This window comes from Macaca fascicularis, chromosome 14, assembly GCF_037993035.2.
Source record: "Macaca fascicularis isolate 582-1 chromosome 14, T2T-MFA8v1.1".
Lineage (NCBI taxonomy): Eukaryota > Metazoa > Chordata > Mammalia > Primates > Cercopithecidae > Macaca > Macaca fascicularis.
Genome location: NC_088388.1, coordinates 102,227,377 through 102,242,934, shown reverse-complemented (window position 1 = coordinate 102,242,934; position 15,558 = coordinate 102,227,377). Strand labels below are relative to the sequence as shown.

Below are 15,558 nucleotides of genomic sequence, written 5' to 3'. Positions count from 1 at the left end.
AGTATTGATTATTATTATTACTTATGTGAGGATTGAAAAACTTTTTCCTATGTGGGGAAGTTAACTTTGAAGTAATAAATTTTATCATCATAATTTTATATTCTTAGACTAGTATCACATTAGTTTGCATTTCCTTAGCATATATCAAAAGGCAGCAAGAAAAAACATCTCAGAAATTTTGAGTTAAACCCAATTTGACACTGAACTGTCTATAACAATAAAACACAAACATTCAACAGATGTCTTCACAAGAAAAACCCATATAAAATCTGATATTTAAATTAGTCATCTTCTCCACCTCCGTTCTGGATGCTTTTCACTCACACCTTCTCCATAGTTTCTAATAGCCTTATACTTTCCATTATCCACTGAGTTGGCCAATATTAGATCATATAATTTATCACTCAAACCACAACACTGTTGAAAGTGAAAGGAAAACTATTAATAATTGTATCGGGACAACAAGTGCAAACCATAGACCAAGCAATCCAGGATATATGATCATTATGGCCAAATTTTTCCCTGTCCCTCAAAGCAATAGGTCATATGAGCTTTCTGCCAACATAGTAAAACTAATTACTGTGGTAAGACCAAGGGTATAAAAGGATTTGACTAATTACTCTCTCTGGCAATATATGCACTTCAATGGTTAGCTTAACCTAAATACGACAATTTTAAGCATCCTTGTAAGACCAATAAAAGAATAGTTTTAGACACAAAAGCCTTTCTTAGCATCAATGAAACTGTTGAGTAACCACAGGCCTCAGGGAAAACCTCCTCCACTGAGAGGGAGAACCTCAGAAAAGCTTTAGCATTGTTTTGTGTGTGTGTGTGTGTGTGTGTGTGTGTGTGTGTGTGTGTGTGTGTGTTTTGAGAAGTCTCACTCTGTCATCCAGGCTGGAATATGCAGTGACATGATCTCGGCTCACTGCAACTTCTGCCTCCCGGGTTCAAGCGATTCTCCCGCCTCAGCCTTCTGAGTAGCTGGAGCTACAGGTGCATGCCACAATGCCCAGCTAATTTTTATATTTCAAGTAGAGACCATGTTGGCCAAACTGGTCTCGAACTTCTGACCTCAGATGATCCACCCACCTCGGCCTCCCAAAGTGCTGGGATTACAAGCATGAGCCACTACGCCAGGCCAGCTTTAGCACAGTTAATGAGGAGATGTATTATACCTCTGAATCACAAATGCATCTTACTTACCATGTCTAGCCATCTTTTCCCAGAAGCCCAACTAATATATATTTAGAGATTTAAATTTACATACATGGTGATGTTAATGAGTTGATGTCACAGATTATATGCTACCCAATCACACCCTTAAACTACAACTAATTTGAAATCTAGTACACCTTAAAACTGAGGTCGAGTGTTGACCATAATGGCAAATTCATTTCAACAAAATAACTAATTACCCTAAGAAATCTTTCCAATGATTTTTCTTTTGTCATATAAATGCAAATAATTATCTAAAAGGAACTTAGCAATGTTAAATACAAAGTAAATTTAGGCTTATTATTAATTTCAAAAGCAATTTCCCATATCCATCATGAAAGATAATTCAGAATATAAAACTAAGCATTTTCAATTAACATCAGTAAAAAATTTATTCTGATAAACATATTTTGTCTACAGACTTACCACCCTCCCCTTGTTTCTTATGGAATAGAAAAGAATTCTTAAACTTTTTTTTTTTTTTAATTTGCAATGAATTGCTTTCTTGGATTATTGAAAGAGGAAAAAGAGGTGGCTATGAAACCTTAGGGAGGGAATAATAAATATAATAAAAAGCACATAGTTTGCCAAAATGTAACACATTTACTTATATAAGTATTTAGAGTTTCATATTTGTGATTCCATTGTAAAAATAATAAAAAAATTTTTAAAAAGTAAATTTAAAAACAGGCAAAATCAAATTAAAAGAAGGCAAAACTATTCAATTAGTGGTCAGCAACTTCTCTACTGGTAAGTTACCAATATAGTGAGCTGAAGCATAGTCAGCTGATTAGTAAGTCTAATAAAACAGAACAAATTATCAAGTAATGAACAGCACCTAAAATATGAATCTTATAATACAGTTTATGCTACATAAAGAGGAGCGTGTTTAATGTTCATGCTTTCTTTGAGACTATGGAGTTAAAAAATAAGAATCAGGAAATAGTGTGTAGGCAGAGAGAAGGATTACAAAGAGGAAAAGGAATACTAATACTTACTATGAAATATAAACTATTGACAGAAAGAATAGAAAAATCACATTATCAAGAAGTAAAAATTGTCTTCCAAGTTCCATATCAGAAAAGTAAACCAAGTTAATGGGAAAAATCAAACTTTATTCAAAGTGATTATTTATTTGTGTACATGGCTTTGAATTTGGTTTTCACATTCACTGATAATAAGGTTATGCTATTTTCTATTTTAAACAGCTTTGGAAAATCTGTACTATGTGACAAAACAGTTTTCCAAAATATGTGTATGATTATCTCTAATTGATAAGCCAAAAACTTATCTTCACTTTTTGCTAATTTTGTTTGGCAAAATAAAATGAAATAAAAATATAAAATTTATGAAGTCATATACTCTAGTCTGTACTCATGAAGAAACTACATAACCAATGAATTGGGTATCCCTAAAATATTTCTACTACTATTAGGAAATACAATTTACAACATTTTGACATCAAAAGAATGCCACTTTATACTTTTATATTAAGGTAAAAAATAAATTATACTGAAAGTCATACATTCACTAACTGAATCATTAATGGGTTTTCATTAGCAAAATATTTTTATTTTAGTAAGAAAAGGGTAACTGTGAAAGACTAAGAATATGAAGAACACAATTTCCACAGCAAGCTTGACAATAAAACATTTCTAATAAAAAATTAAAATAAATTAACTACCTGTAATATTACAAGAGCATTTTCTATGGAAAGGTCATCTGATGGTAGGCCTTCACTTTTCCAAATTAACTGCTCACTTTCAGTACAAAGAAATCTCCTCAGATCAAATTCTGAAAAGTTGAAGACATTGAAAATACTTTACTACAATGATCTTGTACTTAATGAAGGGAAGGAAATAAAGCTATTTATTCCAAAACAAAAGTCCTACGACAGTCCTTAACTTGAAACCCATTCTTCCACATTTAACACCCAAACCCAAGGAGAAAGAAGTCAAAAACAAAAACAAAAGGTGCAGAAGGATGGAACTCCATGAAGTCCTATTTCTTTGAGTGAATGTTTCACAAACTAAAATAATTTCGTAAAATACCACTAAAATCATGAGGAATTTTAAAGTTCTTACATCTCAGCCTATCAAATAAATTATAAAAATAAAAGTAATATAGTGTTTAATTGCATCCAAGCAATATCAAAAATAATTCAGTCGTCTCAGTTTTTTACAGTGATTTAAGAATAGAAAAATCATAATAATAAAGTAAATTCAAGAACATTTGTGGAATGTGGCAAATCTAAAGTAGCTCCAGGTATACTTGTGATCCATAAAAAATTTCCCCCATTGAAAAAAGGTAAAATAACAGAGAACAAAGGGTCCATTTTTAGTATATTGAAATTTTAAATTCAGGAGTAACTAAATACAAACTCTCAAGACCAGCTGACTTGGTCCATTCTTCCAAACAGGTTTTTCTCAGAGACTCAGGAGCAGCAGAAAGATATGTAATAAATGCAGCAGCAAGTTGAGCTCTTTTAGGAAGAGTAGCTAATTCCTCTGTTATCTCTACAACCTGGAAAAAAAGAGAGCGAAGAAAGAGGGAGATATATGAGTATGTTCTAACGTTAAAGAAAATGACAGTTTTATGGTTTTCATTGTGGAGGGAAGAATCACAAGTAATAACTCCTTGTTTTGAATATAATAGTCAAAATGTAAAAATATCAAAAAGATCTCAGACTCTGCTGTGATATTTTTTAAAAGTATAAAATCCTAATATATTTGTAGAAACAAACATATTCAGTCATTGAAAGTTCTTAATGATTTTAAAGAAAGCAGAACTTTCATCCCAACCACAGTTAAATGTGAGTTTGCATCACTTTGTAAACTAAGATTAAGGCACAGAGAATGAACAAAGGGACAAAACAAAGCTACGGCATGAAGACCCATCAGCAAAAAGGTTATTGTAAATAAAGCACAAGATTCAGCAGAAAGAGTAGTTATATTAAAGGAAAGAAGAGAGATAGAGTTAAATAAAGGCAGATTGTGAAAGGTTTTCCATGACATGCAAAGGAGTTTCTATTTTAAACTGTGACGTGAGCCATTGAAAGCATTTAAGCAAGCAATGAGTAATGTAATCAGATTGGGTTTTATAAAGATAATTCAGCTGACAAATGAAGGGTGAACTAATAAAAGGGTCAGATAGGAGGAAGACATTTAAAAAGTGAGATGAGAAACAAAGAAATATTGGCATTAAAGATAGAAGACAAATACAAAGAATATTTGCAAACGGATATGACAAGTAAACAGGGAAGAGTCTAAGACAACCCATATATTTTTAGTATTGATGCCCAAAGAAAGACGCCTCCAGTGAAATAGAAAATAAAGGAGACTTGAAATGAGAAAAAGAAAATAATTTAGACATGTTGGGTTTGAGTTCCTGAGAGACAATTAAATGCAAATGTCTAATATATAGTTGGAAATACACATTTAACACTCAGTAGTCTGGAAATGTAGCTCTGGTCATTATTAAGGTGCAGGTGATATTATGATGGGATGAGATAACACCCAAGGTAGTTGCAGAAAAAGCTGCTGTGGAAGAGTATAACAAGGACAATCAACATTACTAGGTGAGCAGATGAGGAGGATCAGGAAAGGAAAGGAAAGGAAGCTTAACTGATTTCAGAAATAAACCAAGAAAAAACAAAAGACAACACTAAAAAGTCAAAATAACAAAATATTTCAAGAAAAAATAAATAGCCTACAGTGTCAAATCCTAAAATTACTGTCCTGGTGAAGGTAAATTCAAAGAAAATTCTAAGGAGTACTAAGTTTTCCATCCACTCATTTTCATCCTGCTCATCTCTCAATAACATACAGAACTGAAAGGAAAATAGGCTGCTTCGCCTAAAACTCTATTCATATAAAGACACTTTGTTTAAAGAGTAATTCACATAATGGCCATTTATATCTACATTATTTATCCTGAACCAGGTGCAAATTAATGGATCTTTCTCTCCTTTTTCTTAACATACATTACATTATAGATTTCCTGGATTTTAAAGGTAGACTCCTCACGGCCCCTTGTCAAACAAACCTGTGCATTCCATCTCTTATGTTCTCTATCAAGCTGATTAATTAAGACTTCTGCAGCTTTGATTGTTTCTTGTGCTTTGCTTACTTCAGCTTCAAGTTTTGCAGCTTCTGAAGTCCTGCTCTGAAATCTATGTAAACATTAAAATTTAATTAAAAGTAAAAAGGATTTGGGAGAGATTTAATGAAATTATCCATAGGTAATAAAGTAAACTTTTATGCCATAATTTAATTAATGATAATAACATTAATGTTTGCATACAAAGTAACATTAATAGAAGAGACAAACCAAAAAAAAACTTGACAGGGCCTCCATGCTCTACTACATTATATAAAAATTTGCCAATACGGCATTCAAGACACTATTCTAAACATCCCATCTGTCTTTCTAGTTTTATTTCATTATATTACTGATCAGCAAAACCATTAATATATGTCAATATCAGAAGAATTTTACATTATCAGTAAATATCCTATCCTTTATCTCCCATGTTCTTCAGAATGTTCCATTTGCCTAGAGTAGCTTCGAACCACACCCTTCCTCACCCCACAGCCCAACTCCCTCTAACATTTACCACTAAAACTACAAACAAAATTTCAAAATTCATTTTAGTACATTATATATAATCTCTCCCTATATTCAAGTTAAGTATTACAAATTGTATGCTATACATATGCAAACTTAAACCCAAAGAAATTATTACCCAGGTTCTCATCAATAATCAGCAGAGGATCTAAAATTCATATACAGATGTGGCTGGCACTAAGTTGCATGCACTTTATAGTATATTTCATTGTCTCTCTAAGTGCCTTCTTCCTTCCTTCCCTAGACATAAGACTCTAGAACCAACTTCTCCAATATAGACAAATAGCCACGAGCCACTTTGTGGCTATTTAAATTTAAATTAACTAAAGATAAATAAAATTTTAAATTCAATTCCTCAGTCATATTACAAACACTGCAAGTGCTCAGTAGCCACATAAGACTACTGGCTACCATACTGGATAACAAAGAGCACAGAACATTTCCATAATCTCATGAAATTCCATTAAACAGCACTGTTCTAAAACCTGGAAATAGAAAGCTGCATGTTTATTGATCACAACATTTCATACTACACCTTGAACATGGTTTTGCAATGAATATTGTTGCATTAAATCAACTCTCATATCTCTGTACAAGTTGTATTAGAAATGGAAACCATCTCTTTAATTTTGTAAAATTAGAATTTAAAAATTGATAGATCATGCTTATTTTTCAAGCCCTTTATTCTTTGTTAATATGTAAGAAAATAAGACTGTTATTCATGGCCTAGAGTCAATTAAACCTTAATTAAGGATCATAATAAGTAACAGCATGGTAACCAACATTAATTCATTCTCATCAATGACGCTACAATGAAAAATGCCATTCTGTTTTACTTAAAATTAAAAGTTAATTCCAAAAGTTCTCACAATAATCCTTCCAAAATAATAGTAGTATGGTGCAATGGTTAAGAGCAGAAACTTCATGGAATTCAACAAATCTAGTATCTAACATGGCTTAGTATTTTGTTAGTTGCTCAACTTCAGATAAAAAAGACTATATAATTTTAACCTTCCTAATCTGCTAAACAGAAATAGATTTACTTCTCATCATTGTTTTAAGGATTAAAGAAATGAATACATAAATTACCCAGTATAACACCTAACACAGCAAGTGACTAATAAATGAAGTCAAAATATTGCTATAATAAGCTAATTATTCAATAAATATTTGAGCACTAGCTGAATATTAAGTGCTGATTGTGAGCACATGACAGTGAAAATAATACATTATACTTATTTTTCTTGTACTTCTCTAATAATGATACCTGGAAAAAATTGATGTGATTTCTTTCCTATATTTCTAACATAATAATTGTTCAAGAATATTGAAAACACTGTGTTTATTGGTTTGGGGATTTCTTTTTGGTTTGCTTTTTTCTATAAGTATTTCTCTATAAATATATATTAGTGAGAGAGAAAGAGAAACTGAAGAAGGGAGAGAGGGGGGAGAGACACAGAGAGACAGAGAGAGAATTGTTTCCTGAACATACAGAAAAAATTCATAGTTTTAATCTGATTAATTTCTTGGTTCAATAATAATTTTGCTTCCATTAAAAAAAGGAAGCATGACACATCACTTCAACATATACTGTATTCAATCAGATATTATTCAGTTCTTCAATCTTCGCAACTTTTAAAAGAAAATGTTGTAACATTTATAATTCCCATACCAATATATTCTACCCTGTACTAAATAGGATAAATGAAAGGCTTTAAGAATAATAATATTCAAAAATGATCCTTAACTTGAGTATAATATTTGCATGAAGACTTTTTTTAACACAAAGGAGAAAAAAAGTTAAAAGGATAGAATTTTTAAACATAATAATGTATCCTTAAAAAGTTTATAGACTAGTGGGTCCCATAGCATCATCTGTCATAAAAGTCTAAAATCTTAAAAGTCAAAACAGGAAATAAACCAAGATGTCAAATGTAAACACTCTCAGCATTATCCTAAATACGCTTCAAAATATAACTTACTTTTCTTTGAGTTCTGATACCTTTTGACCAACAGAATTAAGGAGGTCCTCTAGTTTCCTTTTTCTGTCTTCAGTTTTCTTCAGATTCCTGAAATATAACTCAATATTATAAAAGCCATTCCTATTTTAGATACCAACTATAAAGCAGCAGCAGCACCTTACAATGTAATCCTACAGTAAATATATGACAATTAAAACTGTCATTAACTCAGTATTATAACACCTTTACTTAGAATTTAATTTGAAAAGCAATGTTAAAATTAAAAGTGTTTCCTCTGACCCAACTATACCACTTCTAGGATTCCATATTTAAAAACACTCAAACATGTACATTTCTGTACATATTTATTTATCTTCTATCCCTTCTAGGACCCTACTAAAATGAAGCCAAGAAAATAAGAAAGATACATATGCACAGAGATCAAAAGAGGAAAGTATGAAATAGGAAAAATTTCAAAAATAATTTCCTTTTCTTAAGAGACAGAGTCTCACTCTGTCTCCCAGGCTGTAGTGCAGTAGTCTGAACAGAGCCCACTGCAGCCTCAAACTCCTAGGCTCAAGCAATCTTCCTATCTCAGCCTCCTGTACCCTCAAAGTTCAATAAAATTTTAAAAAGTAATAACTAACATATCGGAACGCAAAAAGCCAAAAGCTAAAATGCCTATACGAAGAAGAGTCAAAAAAAAAGCAGAATCCTAAAATGTTCAGAAAATGTAAACATACTTCTGAAGGTAACAATAAAGCCAAATACAGAAGATTATTTAATAATTGATATTACAAAGAGTTTGACCTCAGAATCCATCCTCTGTTGAGAGCTGACTACCTCTAACATAACCCAGACTGCTGCAAGTCTAGCTTATGCCCCTACTCATCTCCATCAACCTCTATGCACACATCCTAGGTGAAAGATATAAAGATTCGTTTACAGTAAAATGACTGACACCCTATCCTCTCAAAATACCCACAAATATTAAGGGGTTGCCATAAAATGGCCAGTCCATACTTGATCACCTTACAGTGATGCTCAGCAGCCAAGGAGCCCAGGCCACACACTCAGGTCTTCCAGCCAGACTTCTAAAACTCATGATCAACAACTAACAGCCACAGATCAGACAGGTCAAGAAAGCTTCCTAACTTCCTAAAAATATGGGGTAATATACAAGACACTGGGAATCAAAGTAGCATTAGACTTTCTAAAAGCAACACTGAACTCTAGAAGAGAATACAACAGGGGTTCTCAAACTTTAGTGTATACCAAAATTACCTGTCAAAACAGAGATTACAAGGCCTTACTGTCCCCTCCCCCACAATGTATCTGAATCAGAATCAGTTCGTTTGGGTGGATCTTCAAAACTGTGAGCTAAAACTATTTCTAGTCTAGTATTTAAACACAACCCAATTATTGATCACATACAATAACATATTATAAATACTTTTAGACATGCAAATCTCAAAATATGTTCCAGCCCATATACTCTTTCTACCATGGAAAATGTGTTCTAGAAACCTGAAGAACTAAAGGAGGGAAGAGAAAGACAGGAATTCACAATAAAAGAATACAATAGGTAATCTCTAGAACAATGCTGAAGAGAAGCCCCAAGACAACAGCCTTAAGCAGCAGGCCTAAAGCTAAGAAAAAATAAATAGAACACACAGATGAATGAAGATGTTTCAGGGCTCTGACAGAGAAACTATGGATAAATTTGTGATATGTAAACAGAAAAATATAATCAACTAAAAAAAGGGAGGCAATTCTTATATTTAGAACAAAAAAGTGTACAAGAAAGGAAATAAGATGAATAACTGTTAATACACAGCAGGAAATTAATAGATAATATCAAAAATTGAACAGTCAAGAATACAGATCAATTAGGATTAAGATGACAGACAGCAGGCGGGACTACCTTGCAGCTCCCACTCAGACAGACAGAGCAGCATGTGGAGATTCACATGGTGAACTTTCGCTGCAAGAACTACTGCAGGAACATACTAGGAAAACCAAAAGAATCCACAGACCCTTTGAAGGAACTGGGTCACCACTGCAGTCTCCCTGAGATACTGAAAAACTTATTAGTCTGCTTGCTTTCTCAACGGAAGGCACATGATCTGGGGCAAGTTCTCAGCCCTGGTCACTGGCTGCCTGGAAATACATGTGGTGTTGTTGGGGCACGGTGGGAGTGAGACCAGTCTTTAGGACTGCAGGCTACATAGAAAGCCAGTGAGGCCTGTGCCTGCTGGCTTTCCTCAACTACCCTGGGTGACCTGTATGACTCAGCAGAGGCAGCCATAATCCCCCTGGGGAAAAAATTACATTGGAATGGAAACCACACTCCCATCCCCCACAGCAGCCACAGCAAAAGCCTCACCAAAGGAGAGGCTGAGCTCAGACACACCTACCCCCGCCCCCACCAGGTGGTCTTTCTCTACCTGCCCTGGTAGCCAAAGACAAAGGTCATAATTTCTTGAAAGCTCTAAGGCCCTGCCTACTGCCTGAGAAACCTGAACTGTTAACCAGGTGTCCCTAGGGCAAGTTTGCATCCTCCCTATAGGACCACAGCTGAGGCACTCTTGAAAGTGCCACCTCCTGGCTGGAGGCCCATCAACACAAAACCAGTCCACTAAACAAAAACAAAACCAAGGACCATCACCGAGTTCACCTCATTCCCCTGCTACCTCCAGTGGAGCAGATGCTGGTATCCACGGCTAAGAGACCGGAAGACAGATCACATCACAGGACTCTGTGCAGATACTCCCCAACACCAGCCCAGAGCCTGGTAGCTCTGCTGTGTAGCTAGACCCAGAAGAGCAAAAACAATCACTACAGTTCAGATCTCAGAAATACCCGTTCCTAGGGGAAGAGAAAGACCACCACAGCAAGGCAGCGCTCTGTGAGACAAAGAACCTGACCAGCTGCCCTTGAATCCCAGATCTTCCCTCTGATATAGTCTAGTCAAATGAGATGGAACCAGAAAAACAATTCTGGTAATATGACAAAACAAGGTTCTTTAACACCCCTAAAATATTATACCAGCTCATCAGCGATGTATCCAAACCAAGAAGAAATCTCTGAATTGCCAGAAAAAGATTTCAGGAGGTTGATTATTAAGCTAATCAAAGAGGTACCAGAGAAAGATGAAGTCCAACTTAAAGAAATCAAAAACATGATACAGGTTATGAAAGGAAAATTCTTCGGTGAAATAGATAGCATAAACAAAAAACAATCACAACTTCTGGAAATCAAGGATATACTTAGAGAAATCCAAAATGCACTAAGTCTCAGCAATAGACTCAAGCAGAAGAAAGAGCTTCAGAGATTGAAGACAAGGCTTTTTAATTAACTCAATCATCAAAGACAAAGAAAAAATAATTTTAAAAAATGAACAAAGCTTCCAAGAATTTTGTAACTATGTTGAGTGTCCAAACCTAAGAATAATGGGTGTTCCCGAGAAAGAAGAGAAATCTAAAAGAGAAATCTAAAAACGTATTTGAGGAATAATTGGGGAAAACTTCCCCGGCCTTGCTAGAGATCTAGACATCCAAATAAAAGAAGTTTGAAGAACGCCTAAGAAATTCATTGTAAAAAGATTATCACATAGGCATACAGTCATCAGGTTATCTGAAGTCAAGACAAAGGAAAGATCTTACAGCTGTGAGGCAAAAGCATCAGGTAACCTATAAAGGAAAAACTATCACAGTAACAGCAGATTTCTTAACAGAAACCCTACAAGCCAAAGGGACTGGGGTCCTATTTTTAGCCTCCTTAAACAAAAAATTACCAGCCAAGAATTTTGTATCCAGAGAAACTAAACTTCATAAATGAAGGAAAGACATAGTCTTTTCCAGACAAACAAATGCTGAGAGAATTCACCACTACCAAGCCAGGACTACAAGAACTGCTAAAAGGAGCTCTAAATCATGAAACAAATCCTCAAAATACACTAAAATAGAACCTCCTTAAAGCATAAATTTCACAGGACCTATATAACAATAACACAATGGCCAGGCATGGTGGCTCATGCCCGTAACCCCAGGACTTTTGGAGGCCAAGGCGGGTGGATTACTTGAGATTGAGAGTTTGAGACCAACATGGCCAACATGGCATAACCCCATTTCTACTAAAACTACAAAAATTAGCTGGGTGTGATGGCAGGCACCTGTAATCCCAGCTACTCAGGAGGCAAGAGAATCCCTTGAATCCAGGAGGCAGAGGTTGTAGTGAGGTGAGATTGTGCCACTGCACTCCAGCCTGGGCAGAGTGAGACCCAGTCTCAAAAAAAAAACAATAACACAATGGAAAAAAAAAAAGGGTATTCAGGCAACAAATAGCATGCTGAATAGAATAGTACCTCTCATCTCAATACTAACATTGAATGTAAATGGTGTAAATGCTCCACTTAAAAAATACACAATGGCAGAATTGGTAAGAATTCACCAATCGAGTTTCTGCTGTCTAACAGAGACTCACCTGACAAAATAAGGACTCACATAAACTTAAGGTAAAGGGGTGGAAAAAGATATTCCATGCAAATGGACACCAAAAGTAAGCAAGAGTAGCTATTCTTATATCAGACATAACAAACTTTAAAGCAACAGCAATTAAAAAAGACAAAGAGGGACATTATGTAATGATAAAAGGACTAGTCCGACAGGAAAATATCACAATCCTAAACATATATGCACCTAACAATGGAACTCCCAAATCTATTAAACAATTACTACTAGACCTAAGAAATGAGATAAACATCAACACAATAATAGTGAGAAACTTTAATACTCCACTGACAGCACTAGACAAGTCATCAAGACAGAAAGTCAACAAAGAAATAACGGACTTAAACTATACCCTACAACAAATGGACTTCACAGATATTTACAGAGCATTCTAGCCAATGACAGCAGAATATACATTCTATTCATCAGCACATGGAACGTTCTCCAAGATAGACCATATGACAGGCTACAAAACAAGTCTCAGTACATTTAAGAAAATCTAAATTATATCAAGTACCCTCTCAGACCACTGTGGAATAAAACTGAAAATCAAGTCCAAAAAGGACCTTCAAAGCAATGCAAATATGTGGAAATTAAATAACCTGCTCCTGAATGACTGTTGGGTCAACAATGAAATCAAAATGGAAATTGAAAAATTGTTTGAACTGAATAATAATAGTAATTCATACAACCTATCAAAACCTCTAGAATACAACAAAGGTGGTGTTAAGAGGAAATCTCAGAGCATTAAATGCCTATATCAAAAAGTATGAAAGGGTATAAATAGACAATCTAAGGTCACACCTCATGGAACTGAAGAAACAAGAACAATCCAAACCCAAATCCAGCAGAAAAAAACAAATAACAAAGATTAGAGCAGAACTAAATGAAATTGAAACAAACAAAAAAAAATACAAAAGATAAATGAAACAAAAAGTTGGTTCTTTGAAAAAATAAAATTGATAGACCATTTGCAAGATTAACCAAGAAAAAAAGAGAGAAGTTACAAATTAGCTTAATTAGAGAGAAATGGGAGATATTACAACTACACCACAGAGATAAAAAAGATTATTCAAGGCTACTATGAACACCTTTATGCACATAAACTAGAAAACCCAAAGGAGATGGATAAATTTCTGGAAATATACAACCCACCTAGATTAAACCAGGAAGATATAGAACCGCTGAACAGACCAATAACAAGCAGCAGAATTGAAATGGTAATTTTAAAACTGATGGATTCACAGCTTAATTCTATAAGACATTCAAAGAAGAATTGGTACCAATCCTATTGACACTATTCAAAAATATAGAGAAGGTTGAGAATCCTCCCTAAATCAATCTATGAAGCCAGTATCACCCTAATACCAGAACCAGGAAAGGAGATAACTAAAAAAGAAAACTATAGACCAATATTCCTGATGAACACAGATGCAAAAATCCTCAACAAAATACTAGTGAACCAAATCCAATAACATATCAAAAAGATAATCCACCATGATCAAATGGGTTTCATACCAGGGATGCAGGTATAACATACGTTAAGTCAATAAATGTGATACACCACATAAACAGAATTAAAAACACATATCACATAATCATCTCAATAGACACAGAAAAAGCATTTAACAAAATCCAGTGTCCCTTTATGATTAAAATCCTCAGCAAAATTGGCACAGAAGGGACATATCTTAAGGTAATAAAAGTCATCTATGACAAACCCACAGCCAACATTATACTGAATGGGGAAAAGTGGAATGCATTCTCCATGAGAACTGGAACAAGAGACAAGGATGCCTACTTTTATCAGTTCTATTCTACATAGCACTAAACGTTCTAGCCAGAACAATCAGACAGGTGAAAGAAATAAAGGGCATCCAAATTGGTAAAGAGGAGGCTAAACTGCCAGTTTGCTGATGATAGCATTATACACCTAGAAGACCCTAAAGACTCATCCAAAAAGCTCCTAGAACTCGTAAATGAATTCAGCAAAGCTTCAGAACATAAAATTCATGTACACAAATCAGCAGCTCTGCTATACACCAACTGCAACCATGCTGAAAATCAAATCAAGAACTCAGTTCCTTTTACAGTAGCTGCAAAAAAAACCAAACAAACAAACAAAAAAAACAACTTAGGAATATACCTAACCAAGCTGATATGGTCACAAACAAATGATACAAACAAACGGAAACATATCCCATGCTCACAGATAGGTAGAATCAATATTGTGAAAATGACAATACTGCCGAAAGCAATTTACAAACTCAATGTGATTCCCATCACAATACCACCATCATTCTTCACAGAAGTAGAAAAAACAATCCTAATATTCATATGGAACGAAAAAAGAACCTGCATAGCCAAAGCAAGAGTAAGCAAACAAACAAACAAATAAATCTGGAGGCATCACATTACCCAACCTCAAACTATACTATAAGGCCACAGTCGCCAAAATAGCATTGCACTGGTATAAAAATAGGCACATAGACCAATGGAACAGAATAGAAAACCCAGAAATAAACCCAAATACTTACAGCCAACTGATCTTCCACAAAGCAAACAAAAACATACAGTGGGGAAAGGATGCCCTATTCAACCAATGGTGCTGGGGTAATTGGAAAGCCCCATGTAGAAGAATGAAACTGGATCCTCGTCTCTCATCCTATACAAAAAAATCAACTCAAGATGGATCATAGACTTAAATCTCAGACCTGAAAACCATAACCATTCTAGAAGATAACATCAGTAATACCCTTATAGACATTGGCTTAGGCAAAGACTTCAAGAACCCAAAAGCAAATGCAAGAAATACAAAGATAAACAGATGGGACTTAAATAAACTAAAATCCTTCTGCACAGCAAAAGAAACAATTGGCAGAGTTAAAAGACAACCCATAGAGTGGGAGAAAATTTTCACAATCTATACATCTGACAAAGGACTAATATCCAGAATCCATGACAAACTTAAACAAATCAGCAAGAAAAAAACAAACAACCCCATCAAAAAGTAGGCTAAGAACATGAATAGACAATTCTCAAAAGAAGATATACAAATGGCCAATAAGCATATGGAAAAATGCTCAACATCATTAATTATCACAGAAATGCAAATCAAAACCACAATCCAGTACCACCTCACTCTTGCAAGAATGGTCATAATCAAAAAATCAAAAAATAATAGATGTTGGCAGGGATGCAGTGAAAAGGGAACACTTTTACACTGTTGGTAGGAATGTAAA

At 34.5% G+C, this 15,558-nt stretch overlaps 1 protein-coding gene across 5 annotated transcripts in view; it reads right to left on the bottom strand.

Annotated features, from left to right (window-relative positions):
- DYNC2H1 (dynein cytoplasmic 2 heavy chain 1) overlaps positions 1-15,558 on the bottom strand; it is a 355,588-nt gene that overhangs the window by 230,748 nt on the left and 109,282 nt on the right. For all 5 annotated transcript variants that reach the window (XM_005579474.5, XM_005579475.5, XM_005579476.5 and 2 more), the window contains exons 60-63: positions 7,827-7,913; positions 5,263-5,389; positions 3,600-3,741; positions 2,903-3,012 (exon numbers count right to left, since the gene is read on the bottom strand). In XM_005579474.5, coding sequence (XP_005579531.3) covers positions 2,903-3,012; positions 3,600-3,741; positions 5,263-5,389; positions 7,827-7,913 — 466 coding nt within the window. The remainder of the gene's footprint in view (positions 1-2,902; positions 3,013-3,599; positions 3,742-5,262; positions 5,390-7,826; positions 7,914-15,558) is intronic.